Raw genomic sequence first — 15366 nt, 5'->3', positions numbered from 1 at the left:
TACTATCAAAGACTGACAATGCTATTCCTAGAAATCAATAAGCAGCTTCTCAGGTATCCATGTTTTTCCTTTAAAATAATCTTTGAGAGTATGCTAAGTGTTTCTTATAAGAACCCTTACATCAAATAATACTATTTTAATATACAGCTTAAAAATACTGCTTACTTTAAGTTAGGAATTCCTAAGGTACCAGAAAAAGTTAAGATTGGTATACAAATTAACTTATGCCTATTAAATTGCCCCTGATTAAGACAATTCGTAACCTGTTGCAGCTCTTGAAACTGTCTCCATGGTAACAACCAACTGCAGGGCAGTAGGTCCCTCTATGTCTGTTTTCAGTTGACCACTGGATCCACATACTTACGGTCAGCATCACTTGTTTCCTGCTCACTCTGGTCCTTGTTCTTGTAGAAGGGGAATTTTCGGGAAAAGAGGTTCTTTTTACGCTTGTCATTGAATGACTGCTGAAGAAGAGAAGGAGGGGCAAAACAAAGGGATGTCTACTGTCTGTGTGTACAAAGGCCCAGCCTAGTAGCTCTGTGGAAGCTGACTCTTGTGACCACACTGTGCAGTTTGTATAGGAATTTCACTTGAAACAAATATAAAGTGAATTTCTAATTTTAACATTTTATAACGGAAAATACTGAAAAATTTAGAGTATAATTCAGTAATATCTAAAAATAAAGAATAAGTGCTACTTGATAAAAAGAGGGAAGAGTAAGTTAGATTAGCTACTACTACAGTATAAACCAAGCTAACATCTACTGATACCAATCCCCATCTTTCTAGATTTCCAGGTACTAGGTGCTGTATAGCAAAAGTTATTTTAAATGTTACTCTTAGCCATTCAAATATTTTATTTATTTATTTTTTTGAGGAAGATTAGCCCTGAGCTAACATCTGCTGCCAATCCTCTTCTTTTTGCTGAGGAAGACTGGCCCTGAGCTAACATCCATGCCCATCTTTCTCTCCTTTGTATGTGGGACGCCTACCACAGCATGGCTTGCCAAGTGGTGCCATATCCGCACCTGGGATCTGAACTAGCGAATCCTGGCCGCTGAAGCGGAACGTGTGCACTTAACTACTGTGCTGGCCCCTGTTCAAACATTTTTTACGCATTAGATAATAATCTTTATTTTCCTTTGGTTTGAGCACATTTTTCTCCTTTTTCTTTCTTTGTGTACGGCTCCAAAGAACTAACAAAAAAGCCACTATTAAAAAAGAAAATCAGGGGCCAGCCCGGTGGTGCAGCAGTTAAGTTTGCACGTTCTGCTTCGGTGGCCCGGGGTTCGCTGGTTTGCATCCTGGGTGTGGACATGGCACCGCTTGGCAAGCCATGCTGTGCAGGCGTCCCACATATAAAGGAGAGGAAGAGGGGCACAAATGTTAGCTCAGGGCCAGTCTTCCTCAGCAAAAAGAGGATGATCAGCTGCAGATGTTAGCTCAGGGCTAATCTTCTTCAAAAAAAAAAAAGAAAAAGAAAAAGAGAAAGAAAACCAAAACAATTGAGAAAGTTGCCAGTGCTGAATATTTAAAAACAAACAAAAATCTCATTTGTTTTTTTTGGAAGAGAAAAAAAGACAACTAAATGCTTATGGCATGAATCAGAAAATGGGACAAAACTAAGACAGGTCCATCAAAAACACACACAGTCCAGCAAAAGATTTATCAATGCTATCTAACCAAGGAAGAAGAGTCAGAAATCTCCTGGCCAACTTGAATGCAATTACAGTTGATTTGTTTGTCTTTAAGCTTTACCATACTTATCTACTTAAAAAAGTATATATAAATAAAATAGAACCAGATTCAATCCATTGGCACCATGTCCTGAATAGGGAATAAAAAGTTTGGTGGCCAGGAGCAAGTCCTGTGGCACAGTGGGTAAGTCTGTCACACTCTGCTTCAGAAGCCTGGGTTTGTGGGTTTGGATCCTGGGTGCAGACCTACACCACTCACCAGCCATGCTGTGGCAGCAACCTTCATATAAAGTGGAGAAAGACTGGCACAGATGTTAGTTCAGGCCAGTCTTCCTCAAGCAACAAAAGAGGAGGACTGGCAACAAATGTTTGCTCAGAGCTAACCTTCCTCAGAAAAAAAAAAGTTTGGTGCCCATAAAAGCCAAAAAGGGCAATTAATATTCTAATAGTTTATACATAATTGCTATGAGGGAGATGCAGAGCTGACTTGATGTCTTTATTGCACACATGTTGGAAATAAGTTTTTCCCCTTTGTGAATGTCCTATTTGCGCATTCATAGATTTAAAAGCAGGTAGCACAAAGAAAGATGAGGCCACTAAAGAGGAACGGTTTCTTTTATAATTTCTGTCACAGGCATCCATGTCTTGAAGAAAACGGCTTTACCTACTAGTGACACTGTAATTTATTATTATTATTACTGTTATTATTATTTTGAAGCAGCAACAATATAAGATAAAAATAATTTTGTTGTGATTTTTCTTGAGTTTATCCATGTCATAGACGCTTCTGATGCGGATAAACATCATTTTGCAGTATATCGACACTAGGCAGTATGTTTTTGGCATGCCTATATTTAAGTGTGTGATGCCAGGTGATTAAGGTGCTGAAGTAGATTAAAGTGACTTTTAGCTCAAATTCTATTACTTGAAAGGATTTATTTTGGTAAGAATCCTTATAAAAACAAGATTAAATTTTAATTTTTACCTTTTCATATCAACAATTCAGGATTAATAAATTCATAGTTACTAGTCAGACAGATTTTCTTGATTCCAAGCTTAAAATCTGAAGGATCTGATGACTCTAAGCAGAAGTCAAAAATCAAGTTGATGAGAAAAAAATATCGTGGCAAAATGTGGGTTTCTAACTTTTGTAAACTGTCAAGCAGCATTATTTGAATAAAAATATTTGCTTGAATTCAAATTTTAGAAAAAAGAAAGAGAAGAAAAGTTTCAATAGAGAAAAATTTATGGTAATCTAATTTAGGGAAGGACTAAATCTTTTTGTTTGTGACAATCACTGGTTTTGAATTTAGTAATAAGTTTTATGATATCTGATAAAACTAATGTTTTTAATAAAAGACTGTTTACCCCTCTTACTGCATATTTAGTGGTCAGAGTCAGTTTCACAGCAAACAACCAAAAGAAACATGAAGTTTAAAATGTTTTTATTTTTGATATCTTTGCACTTAGCCGAAATGAGATATCATAAAGATATCATAATAGAAGACAGAAAGAAATGCCTGTTAGTGAAGAAATGTATTAAGCGTATTACATTTAACATCCTCCAGGTGAAGAATTTATTAAAAGCGGAAATAGCACAAGCAAACAAGACTAAAATGTGTAAGGAAAACACAAACTGAAGAAACATATTACCCTCCAGTTTCTCTAAATTTTCCATACTAAATACACTGTTTAATTACTTAGTTATTAATGCTATAGTGCAAGAGAGATAGACTGTAATAAATATAAGAAATGAGAAAGTACCACAAATTCATGATAATATATAAAATATCTAAATATATAATTTCCATATGTAGTATCTGAAAACAGCTAAATGAATGTTAAAAATGTTAATGAGAAACCGAAATGTTACAAGTCTGTAGTGGGAATAAAGTCCATAAACCACCATGCAAGGAAAGGAAAAGAAAAACTTAGAATGGGAAATGGTATCACAGAAAGAAATGCAGTTCTGTATCAATGGCAAGCGTATTTTTACCCCACTCAGTATCATGCAAACTTTTGGTGCTGTGTTAGAACACAGTGACCGTGTAAAGTTGGTTACAGTCAACAAACAAGACTAAGATTTAAATATGTCGTTAATTCAGTTAACTTCTTACAGTATGAAAGAAAAGTCACAACATGCAGCCTGTTTTTCAATATACTGACAGTGCATTTTTACTAAATTATTTTTTAAAGACATATATAAAACAAGCACAAAAAGCATTGTATATATTTCAAATCTTGAGCGTTTACTTGGGATATTTTTCCTGCGAAAAATTTACATTTTAAATATCACTTCAGATCACACTATATAATTTTGCATTTTTTGAAAACTACAAGTTAATTTTAATGGAATTTATCATTTCCAAAATAACTGAATACATTATACAGTTCACTCAGATTTAATTTCTTCGATCAAGGATATTTCTTATCTTCTAAATTTTAAAGCCTTAAGTTTGAGTGCTTAGTGATATCAGAGATGTATCAGAGGGCTGGGTAATTTATTTGCTGAGTTAATGTTCCACATTCATTTGATATATGATCAAAAGATGTATAGAACTTTTGCTTTAGATTAAAAAAACTCTAAAACAAAACATTGATACGAATAGTATTTCAAAACAACACGTGTTCAGCTCTTTCTTCATGCTTACTGCTAGAATATTCCATTGCAGGTTAATTCCACACATAGTACAGGATGAAGCCTGTAATCTTTTTCATCTACTGAGATCTATTAGATTCAAGCAGGACTTAAAGTAAATGAAAAAAAAACATGTCTAAAATATATATGACAGAATTTTGATTCATTTCTTGATCATGTACAAACTCCTCTTCTCACTGTCCCTTTCTTTATGCCCTCAAAATAAAAATTCATAGTGATTCAAACATTTAAACCATGGACTCTATTAATAAATTATATTAGGAATAAAGTGCGGGAGAGAACAAGGAAATTTCCAGGAATTCACTTGAAAAAACGTGTAAACTTACATTATGACCTAGATAATAATTTTTGGGGACCTATTTTCTCAGCAGATTCATTATACATCAGCTATCATGGTTAATACTGGGGACACAAGTTTCTAATTGGACATCTGAATGATGGTTGAATTCATTTCATTTATAAAAAGAACTTTGACCAAAAGTACGTTGTTAAGACTATATCAAATGACAGTTTTGATAATTTGGAAAGGTCTGTGAAATGGGTGTTTTAACTTAAGAAATTGTTTACTTTAGCATCTACTATTGGAAAGCATCAACGCAAGAGCTGTTGACAGTTAATTCTTACGGCAAAATCCTTCTCATTTAATAATGTAGCTCAAATAAGAATTATCAAAAGGCCTATTATCCTCAATTATTAATTTCTAGAAAGAAGAGATTTCATATACTCACCCCTTTATCTCCTCTTGTTTTAGAATTGAATTTCACTGTTTTTAATCGGGCTCGTTCTTTCTTCTCAACCCTGTCAAAGTATAGAATATTATTTTTTAAGTATACCAAACATATCTGAGGGTCTAACTAGAAATCATCAGAACTGATATTTTAATAAAGAGCATCTTTATATTCTAAAACCTTCAGAAGCCATCTAGGTTTGCACCCCAAAATTAATTAGAATTTCTGAAAAATGAAATCCAAGGTTCATTTTATTATGAAACAAAACCACTTGTGAAGTATCAAAATACAGTACAAATATGTGCATTTATATATGCACTCACTTCCATAATTATACTGAAAATATTATGAGGCATCACTTCTGACTTTAGCTATTTTCTAGGTTTTCTGTTTGTTTTCTTGTTTAACATGAGCTCAGGATGGAACACATATGCCAAAAATAAGAGAAAGATGTTAGCAATTGTTGAAAGTAGATGAAAGGTCAGTGGGTGGTCCTTGTACACCCAAAGTGTTACCTATTCAAGATCAGCAAGCAAACAAAACTACAACAAACCAAATGTTTCATGTAGATTGTAACACCAAAATGAATCTTGCAAAATTTCATGTAAATTAAGCTTTTATAAATCCTTGATTTCAACATAGCAATTATGTGAGTATATAGCAGGAAAACCTACCAAAAGCGCCTATGAATAAATGCATTTTCTTTATGTTTTCTTTATTATCTAGCTAGATAGTTTTACTATGGGTAGAAAAGAATCTCAGCAGTCGTGGATTTAAAACTTATGTTTTTTACTATTTCAGAGCAATCTCGAGGGTCCATGACATGAATAATTGATGTATAATTTTGCCTAGGCACTTACTGAAGGTACTGCAAAACTAACATTTACTGAGTGAACATTTACAACTCAAAATGGCTTTGTTTTCTAACCATAATCTTGTGCACTAAACAGGTGAGTGACTTAAATTGTTTATTTGCAAATACTGCTCCTGAAAGAAATGTAAGAATTGTAGGAACCACAATTTCTTTTTCTATTATCAGAGGTAAAGAGGTCTAAGAAAGAGATAGTTCTACTTGAGAAAATGTAAGCTTTGAATACATTCAAGAATGAAATGGCATAATTAGTTATGGTTTCATACTGTACTTTATTGGAGAAAAATTATATTCCATAATGTTATTCATGAATTCAGGGATTTTTAGAGGTCTCAGATGTATTTCTTACATCACTCCTGGCTTTAAAATCCACCTTAGAGAATTTTTATACGAAACAAAAAAAATCTCTCTCCACCAAAGTCAGCTGTATTTTTCATTTGTTGCAAACAAACATGAAGCCTTTGCAAGATATGAGGCTCCAAGGGATAAGACAATTTTTAAGAACTCTGACCTTCACATTTAAGATGTGAGGTTTCTACTGACTCAACAAGGCACAGAGGAAGTATTTCTGAATTTAAAGCAGACTATGTTCTATTCCAGGAAAAAAGTTATGCTGAGGGCTGCAGTGCTAAAAGAGGAGTTGCCACCAAATATAAGATCTAGCCAAATAGTTGGATCTTGCTAAATATATGCATCTACCACCAACAGTCATAAAACTCAAAGCCACAATTACAAATCTTGGTAATACTTTAAATACTTTAACATGCCTACTCTTCAACTTCTACAAACAGATATACAGATACATACAAATGTATATAGGTAGAAGTCTATAAACAGGTATATGATTTGGCATACTTATCAATTATGGAGACTCAACAAAATAAGTATAAATCCAACTCATTAATGAGAGCAAGTTTATTACATCATAAGCTTGATGTGAAGTGAATTAACCAGCTATAATAAACAGTTATGTCTCATTAACAATTTTTGCTGGCTATCTTAAAACTTAAAAGGACTTTTAAGGCAATGATTTAAACGACTCAGATCTCATAAATAAGCTATTTTGGGGGAATTATGAACTGACGTTATAATACCTTTTCCACAAAAGTAGGGACATTCAACAGCATCTCACAGACCTTAGAAGGGGTTGTCTAAGCTGGGATCATCCTTTTTAAAGATAATCTGCACTTAACCACTTTTACCACTAGATGGTAAGTAGGTACCAACAAATCACTATAATAAACGGTTAACAGTGAAGAAGAAAGACCAGTGAATGCACCAATACTCCTAAAGTAAGTTAAAAAAAAAAAAAAAAAAGAGAGATGTGAAGCATATTACCAGATTTATGTCTAAAAATTCTGCATCGTTTCATCATTTATTTACAACGCTTTCATTTTTTAAGTCTAAAGGAGGCAACTCACACAATCAAAATCTCCGAAAATTTAGGTTTTATCACTAGCTACACGGGAAAACTACAGAAAGTTTTAATTCTCTCTCCCCACTAGTTTAGATACATGGCAAAGTGACTTAAATCATACTTATTTTGTTTTTAGCAACTAATAAGAACTTTAGAGAAATTTCTGTTTGGGGGCATCATATTCTCTAGTTATGTCACTGGTAACAGTATAAGGTGAATAAAATTAAATGACTGTGAAACACAATATGAAAAACCAAGCAGAAAATCACCAACTCAGTCAAAGAAATTGACAGGAAAAACAATTATTTATAATGCCCAACTTTCAAGTGGCAAGACTGTAACAGACTTATATTTACCTGCGTTTACTGGGAATCACCCCAACTTCATCACTCTCACCGTCTGGTGTAACCTGCCTGGCTTGCCACCATTCATCGTCAGAAGCATTAATAACATGGAGGATATCTCCAAATTTGAAGTTCAGCCCCTGACTGGGAAGGCCACTGTCTTTAGTCTTGTCATAATCAAAAAGGGCTCTGGATTAAGAAGAAAAAAGTCCGTAATTATTAGTTATAAAGGTATTATCAATACTAAATAAACATAGGATTCTGAAAGTATATATAATCTGAGTACATAATTAAACAATATACCATGGTAAGCAAAATAAGGCCAAGCTCGATCTTGTACTATATACAAGACGACGACGAGACAAAAAAGAAATAGCACGATTAACTTGTTATGGTAATAGTTTGCTACTAGGTATACTACCTTATTTCTCTCAACGCTGTATAAGAAATTTCAAAAATGCTTTTAGTATGATCCAATGGCAACCTATATTGAATTCTAAAATGAAGACAAATCTAGAGAGGTGCTCTAAATTAATAAACAAAAAGTAAATATTAAGAGGTACTCTTCTATTTTGACTAGACATACTTGGGAAAACACATCCCCTGACAGATTTGATTCATTAGTTGTGGACTGTAAGACTACATCAACAGAGTGATTATTTTGCCAGTTAATTATTCCTTCCATGTGTTCACAAAACTAGAGTTAATAGGGTTTTCAGAGTCAACAACAATGATGAAAACTAAAGATAATTTTAACCGCTCTAAATATTTTGGAAAAAATACTGTATTAATTGCAAAATGTTAAGAATATCTTCAAATTTGATAAAAAGAATAGTGTCCCACTACTTTATTAATTAATGTATAATATTCAAACAGATTTAATTCTTATAGCCAAAGAAGCTCTCTTGAGAGTACAAGAAAGGATCCCAGCAATTACATTTATAATACAACTTATTCATTCTTTTCTTCTAATTTGGCAACTGGAAATTAGGATACAAATCATATTTTTTCTTTTTTAAAATTTCTCGTTCTTCACCCCAGAGCTCCCCAGTACATAGTTGTATATTCTAGTTGTAGGTCCTTCTGGTTGTGGGATGTGGGATGCTGCCTCAGCATGGCCTGATGAGTGGTGCCATGTCCATGCCTAGGATCTGAACCAGCAAAACCCTGGGCCGCCAGGTCAGAGTGTGCGAACTTAACCACTCGGCCACAGGGCCGGTCTTCATATTCCTTTTCATGCTACCCAACTTTAAGAATCTATCTCTTGAAATAAAACTGAAGAGGGATGGAATTATTTGATGACAAATGAATAAACCAGTTAATGGTTTTCAAATGTGTTCTTTCAAGTCTTTTCAAGGGACAATGGTGTGAGGGAAGTAGGTGGGAATCAGAAGTGGGAAGGCTTACTTAAACATATATCAAAATATATATAGTACACATTGGGTTTTATTTGAAGAAAGAATTCTACAACAGCTGAAAAACCATATTGTATGTAGTCTTCTGTAGCCCTTTTTTTTTTTTTTTTACTTTTGGAATTAAAAATACATTTACTAAAAAAGAACCGTAAGATTTCTGGTTAACTCTGGTAGACTGGCTACACACGCCTATTTCCTCTCCATCCTGAAATCCACTAAAATGACACACACACAATACAAGAGACGACAATAGGAGAAAAGAGAGTTTAACACATTTTTGGATGACAACAGCTAAAAGTAGCAGAGTAAAGGAAGCTCTAAATGGGGTGCCTGAAGAGAGGGATGTTGAAATAAGACTGACTCCACAAGATCCTGGAAATGCTCATGAATTAGAGGTATATAGTATCTGGATAGGTAGAGATAAACTACAGCAGTGAAAACAGAAGAACCAGTGAAAACACTGTATATGGCACTTAACCCTCCAGATCCCTTTTCCTGTTCCTAATCCCACAGGGGACCAGAGGTTTAGTTTCTAGAGAAAGTGAATTTGAGAAGCTCTGTACTCTAGCACTTCGCGGGGGAGGAGGAAGGTGCTGGGCTGAAAACAGATGGATTAAAAAGAAATCTGCACACTGAACCCAAATTCTAGCAACATGGTTTATACTGCAGGCAAGAGATTAAAGATTCTTCTCTAGAGATATTTAATGACCCCAAAGAAAAGAATGACATAGGGCGGGAGAGGGCAGTGAAAAAGCCAATTATCTTCCAATTTAAAGAACAGGAAACAAGGATCACTAAACCTTTAAAGAACACCTCACACATAAACAACCAAAGGAAAAAAAACCAAGAAAACAAGCAAACTAGAAAAAAGGAAATCAGAGAAAGCAGATAATTTGAGAAGCAGAAGAAAAACACTAGAGAAAAAGGAGAAGATATGTCCATAAAATAAACAGATGACAAAAAAGGAACAAGCAAATAACAAGAAGGGCTGTTGGAAAATAAAACAGGATATCACAGCCTCCCTACCACAACCCAAATCCTCCATCAAGCAGAAGGCAAAAGAAAGTCATCTTCAGACATGCTAGGAATCAGAAAGTACCTCCCACACACCCTTTTCTCACGAATTTACTGGAGGATGTGCTGCGGTAAAATAAAAGTAAACTGAGAGAAGAGAAAATGTGGAATCTAGGAAACAGACTCTGACACAGCAGAGAGCCAAAGGAAACAGGCTAATGGCAAAGGCAAGTCTCCTGTGAGAGCCACACACCAAGTCTACAGAGCAACTAGTCCAGAATGGAGCAGAAAGATGTAAAAACCTGAACTGAAAAGACCATATGTGCGATCACATGTTTCATCATGTAAAAAACTCTAGAGAGGCTACTGGAAGATAAAGGAAGATACTTAGTAACAAGTTTATGGAAAATTAAGCAAGTAAAAATGAGACAATTATTAAGTCCAGGAAAAACGAAGGGTTGCAGAAGAAAAGAAGCGTGGTCATAACACACAGCTTGACTGAGTAATGACAGGTTTTACATAGTCACGCGACTCTAAACTTTATTAACTTTATTAATGGTGACAGGACTATCTTTGAGTGACAGGGGAAGAGGCAGAATGAGTGGTTTGTTATGGGAGAAAAAGTTCTCATCTACCATGGCAGAAAGTCTGTAGTGTCCAAAGTTGGTAAGCTAGGAAACAGCAGTATATGCATATTACAGTTATGCATTGCTTAACGACGGGTATCCATTCTGAGAAATGTGTTATTAGGCGATTTCATTGTTGTGAAAATGTCACAGAACATACTCACACAAACCTGGATGGTATAGCCTACTACACACCTAGGCTACACGGTACTAATCTTATGGGACCACTGTCGTATACGCAGTCTGTTGTTCAGCAAAATGTTGTTATACAGTGCATGACTGTATTTAGAAATTGGGAGGTAAAGGCAAGAGAATTTGCCAGGCAAATGGAGGATGGTTGTTTCTAGAGAACAGAATTGTGGATTGTTGGTGGGTGACAATTTATTTTTCATTCTAAGTCTTTTGATAATATATAGCTTGTAAAAATAAAGTATTACTACTCTAAAAATGAAAATTGATAACAAAAAGTAAAGATGACTCATTAAATGTACCTAAAACAAATATAACCTGATGTTTTGATTTGTATGCCTTTGTATTTAATAAATCACATATTAAAGGCAATACCTGTTAATATACTAAAATTAAAAAATACAGATAAGAAAATGAAAAAAAGAGAATATAAACAAAACTCTAAGTTTTTCCTTTTTCTGTGGATATTTCTACATAACTACTTTTAATGACTTTGGAACAGAAGAGTTTAATAAATATTGTAAGAATTAGTGGAAGGAGAGAAAAATCTGATACATTAACGATTCCCAGATCACTGGTAGGGCAGAAGAAACGAAAGGAGTAGGAATAGAACAAAAGATGAAAGAAAAATTTCCTTTTTTTATGTATCATAGAATAAAATTCTTTGAGACAATGTCATATCCTATGTAAACAGTACAGAGTACATGCTTGTGTATACAGATATATTTACACACATACACAAACATGTGGGATACTTGTCTATTTTATGTAACATATATCATCTCTCACCAGAATACTAAATAAAACATATCAGGAATAGGCTCTCCTATAGGATCAGAAGGAATGAGAGAATAATTAATGAATGACACAGATTATTTGTAGTAATCAACTAAAGTTAAAGTTAATAAAGTGCTCAATAAAAGCTCTACTAAAAAATAGTATACAGAATACAAATAAATGGGATATCTATATTAAATCTTATTAGCCAAAGAAATGAAAAAGAACAATTTATATACTAACAGTATCTATTTAATATTACTAGATGTATGCTGTCATGTCAATCTTATATGCTATAGAAAAGTAACATGTTGTTTTCTCCCAAGTGTTTAAAAAATACATGTAGAAATTTCCTTAATCTGACTTCTTTACTGAGGCTATTCTCATTTTAAGTTATTATTTACATACGTTGTCTTTGCTATTATGGAAACTGCCATAGTAATTAAATGTTACTCAAATGGAGAATATTTTATTATAAAAGGATACAGGTAAATATAACTGTTGGGTGATATGACATATGATGCTATAATACAGTCACTCAGTAAAATATCAACTTAAAAAATTTTCTGGTCCACATTTTGTCTTTTTTAATCATTATTACTCAAGGGGTTATATAACTTTCATTAATAAAATTATAATACTCCAATTCTTGAAAGACATACTGTCAGGAAATCAATCATAAAAAAACATTCCCCTGGTTTGCGATATATTTTTCTAGGGTAAAACTAAGTCAGTCATAGTGAAAAACCTAAACGAATTTTCATGCATAAATAATTAAGGATTGCCATAATTAGAAGTAAAAAAATTTACCTGACATAGAGGGATCGCTTCTGGCTAGTTCGAAGAGAACCAGATCCTGAACTAATGCTACTGTTCATCATCTGCTCCCGTAAGTCATGTATTTTGGCTTCAAAACGGCTGTATTCTGACAGAAGAAAAAGAGAAATTTATATTTAAAGAAATAAGTTACTTTAAGATAAAGTATTAAATATGCAATTTGTCATAATTGATTAAATGTGGTTAGAGTAATCTGTATAACATTTTGCCCAATATGCAAATTTCAAAAATTAATAATCTTCTAAATGTACCATAAATTAGAATTGGCTTAATTAGAATTTTCTCATATGCTATTTTAAAGTTCATATAACATTTAATCAATTAAAAGACAATTTCCATGCATCAAATAGCAATATCAATCTTATATTACTGTCTAATTTAACTATAAATTTTAAAAATTAAAAATCAGGATTTATTCTAATTTTTATACTTAAAAAAAGAAATCTACAATAATTTATACTAGATACCTTGTATACTGACACTTTCCCCATGAGAAAATCAGTTAATCTTATATTCTTAAATACAGAACCTGTACAGAATCTATTAATAATATGGGAAAAATATGCCTTAAAAAACTGATAAATCAAAATTAAATTTACTTCAACTCATTTTATAAGTTTCCAAAATACCAACCAACAAAAAAGACACAAAAGCAATCTGAAGTAAGAAACATTTTATTTAAGATATTTTTATACAAAAACAAGTATGATTTTGAAGATGTACTATTTTAAACTGTATCATATATTAAAAATGACTAAATCTATTAATAATAAAAAGTTTAAGCATTTTTTTCAAAAATACTGCAATTACATGGTTATATATGCTTATACCTTTTTCTCTATTTATAACAAATCATTCTACAAACAATTCGGTCAGATTCCATCAGATTTTCTTATAAAACCAGTCTGACAGCAAGAGCAAATAACTTGTCTGGGAGTTTGGGTAGTTTAGGAAGGCAGTAAGAGTAAGCACGACTATTGCTGAGTTAGTCACTCCTCTTCTCACTATAGTCTTCAAGCTTGCTCTATGGATATCAAAATTAACTGAAGCAACAATTCATCAAAAAACTAAAAAACATTTAAAAGCTCACATTACTGTATAATAAGATATTCTTTTATCGTCCTTTAAAAATACAACAGAAAATTTAAAGTACAAACATCAGTAGAATGATTAGTATAACAACGCAACAATTCCCGACTCATGGCAAATCTTCAGTCTGTGCAGACACAGCTAAGATACAGACAGACTGACGGGAGATACAGATAAAAATATAAAGTGATCAGGAGTTTATACTGGTTCTTCTAATTAAATTAGGACCATTAGCTTTTTACTTAATATCTTATATCTCTATGTGCTTTCTTGCATATGAAGAATCCTGGTTCTCAAGACACTGGGGATAAAAGAACTACAGTACTGCATCATGACTTCTTTTTATCCAAGATTACATTCACAATAGTCTTAAAGTGACAACACCAACACAACGACCACGACGTGATTACTAAACAGTTAACTATTTTCCCTAGTTCTTTTCATCCTTAGCGTATGGTCTACCAGGGACATATAGGTGAATTACTGTTTTGAAGTCACTTGGAATAGTTCTTCCCCAGGTGTTAACGCTGCCAACTGGATATACATTTAGGTTCATTTGTTCTTTTTCACTTTCAACTTCAAATTTTAGGGGTTGATTTTTAAATTCTTCATTGTTTTTATTAGGTAGGTAAAATAGTTCCAAAGTTAAATCTATAAAACAAGCTTATCAAAAAAAGTCTAGCTTTTATCTTTCCCTCACTCTACTCCATCCTGGTCATTACATATAATTATTTTTAAAAAGACTTATTGTTCTATTTTTACTAATATAAGCAGAGACATACATACAAGCAAATATATTTATATATACTTACTCTACATTATTTTAATATATAATATATAATTATGTGTGTGTGTATATATACACACAACTATATATGTATTGCTCCTCTTTCTTAAATTAAGTTATACACTTTTCCAATCTGCTTATTTTACTTAATAGTAAGTATAGGAATAGTAAGAACACTCCATAGTAGCAATTATAGATGTCCCTCATTCTTTTTTTATAGATATATAGTTCTCTTATTTTTAACCTTTATCTTTGTTACAACAAAATACCACATAGGGTTAGATTCTGCTTTATAAGCAAATCTGAAAGTTGTTTTCTTTTAACAATTAAGGTGAGTTAACTTTTGATATGACTAGAGTTGTTTGATCTCAGTTCTATTCATACTATTTTGTTATATTTATATATATCGAATACATATGTATATTGAAGCCTTTTATGTAAAGAGCTTGTGGCAGATTGTATCTTCCAAAGATGCCTGCATCCCACATGTTCTTGTACTGTATGATCTTGCTGCTCCCCCATCAAGAAGCAGTCTAGTCCCCTTCTCCTTGAATTTGGGCTGGTCTTGACTCACTTGTAAGCAAGTCAATGTGGCAGAAATGATCATATGTGCCTTTCAAAGTTAGATTAGAAGTGGTCGTGAAACTTTTGTCTAGTTCTTTGAAGATGCCTGTTCTGGCGAAAGCCAGACAGCATGTAAGAAGTCTGACTATCCTCAAAGCACCATGATTGAGGTTACATGATGCTCCGAGCCGAAACTTTCAGTCAGTACCACCAAGCACAACACAAGGAGAGAGAAGCTATTTTGGTCTCTCCAAAGCAGCTCATCCACCAGCTGAATCCCATTAAGTGACCTCAGTCTATGCCATGAGGACCATCTAGCCAAAAATCCTCCCTGAATTTCTAATCTACAGAA

General features: G+C 33.3%; 1 protein-coding gene across 27 annotated transcripts in view; it reads right to left on the bottom strand.

The window, feature by feature from the left end:
* DLG1 (discs large MAGUK scaffold protein 1) overlaps nt 1-15366 on the bottom strand; it is a 255373-nt gene that overhangs the window by 30741 nt on the left and 209266 nt on the right. For 13 of the 27 annotated variants that reach the window (XM_023623539.2, XM_070243488.1, XM_023623543.2 and 10 more), the window contains 4 exons: nt 12548-12662; nt 7729-7905; nt 5085-5154; nt 365-464 (listed from right to left, as the gene is read on the bottom strand). In XM_023623539.2, coding sequence (XP_023479307.2) covers nt 365-464; nt 5085-5154; nt 7729-7905; nt 12548-12662 — 462 coding nt within the window. The remainder of the gene's footprint in view (nt 1-364; nt 465-5084; nt 5155-7728; nt 7906-12547; nt 12663-15366) is intronic. The other 14 variants (XM_023623545.2, XM_070243489.1, XM_023623547.2 and 11 more) reach the window with 2 other exon arrangements.

Source organism: Equus caballus, chromosome 19 (genome assembly GCF_041296265.1).
Source record: "Equus caballus isolate H_3958 breed thoroughbred chromosome 19, TB-T2T, whole genome shotgun sequence".
NCBI lineage: Eukaryota > Metazoa > Chordata > Mammalia > Perissodactyla > Equidae > Equus > Equus caballus.
The sequence above is the reverse complement of the archived record's forward strand: the minus strand, read 5'-3'. Positions and strand labels throughout refer to the sequence as shown.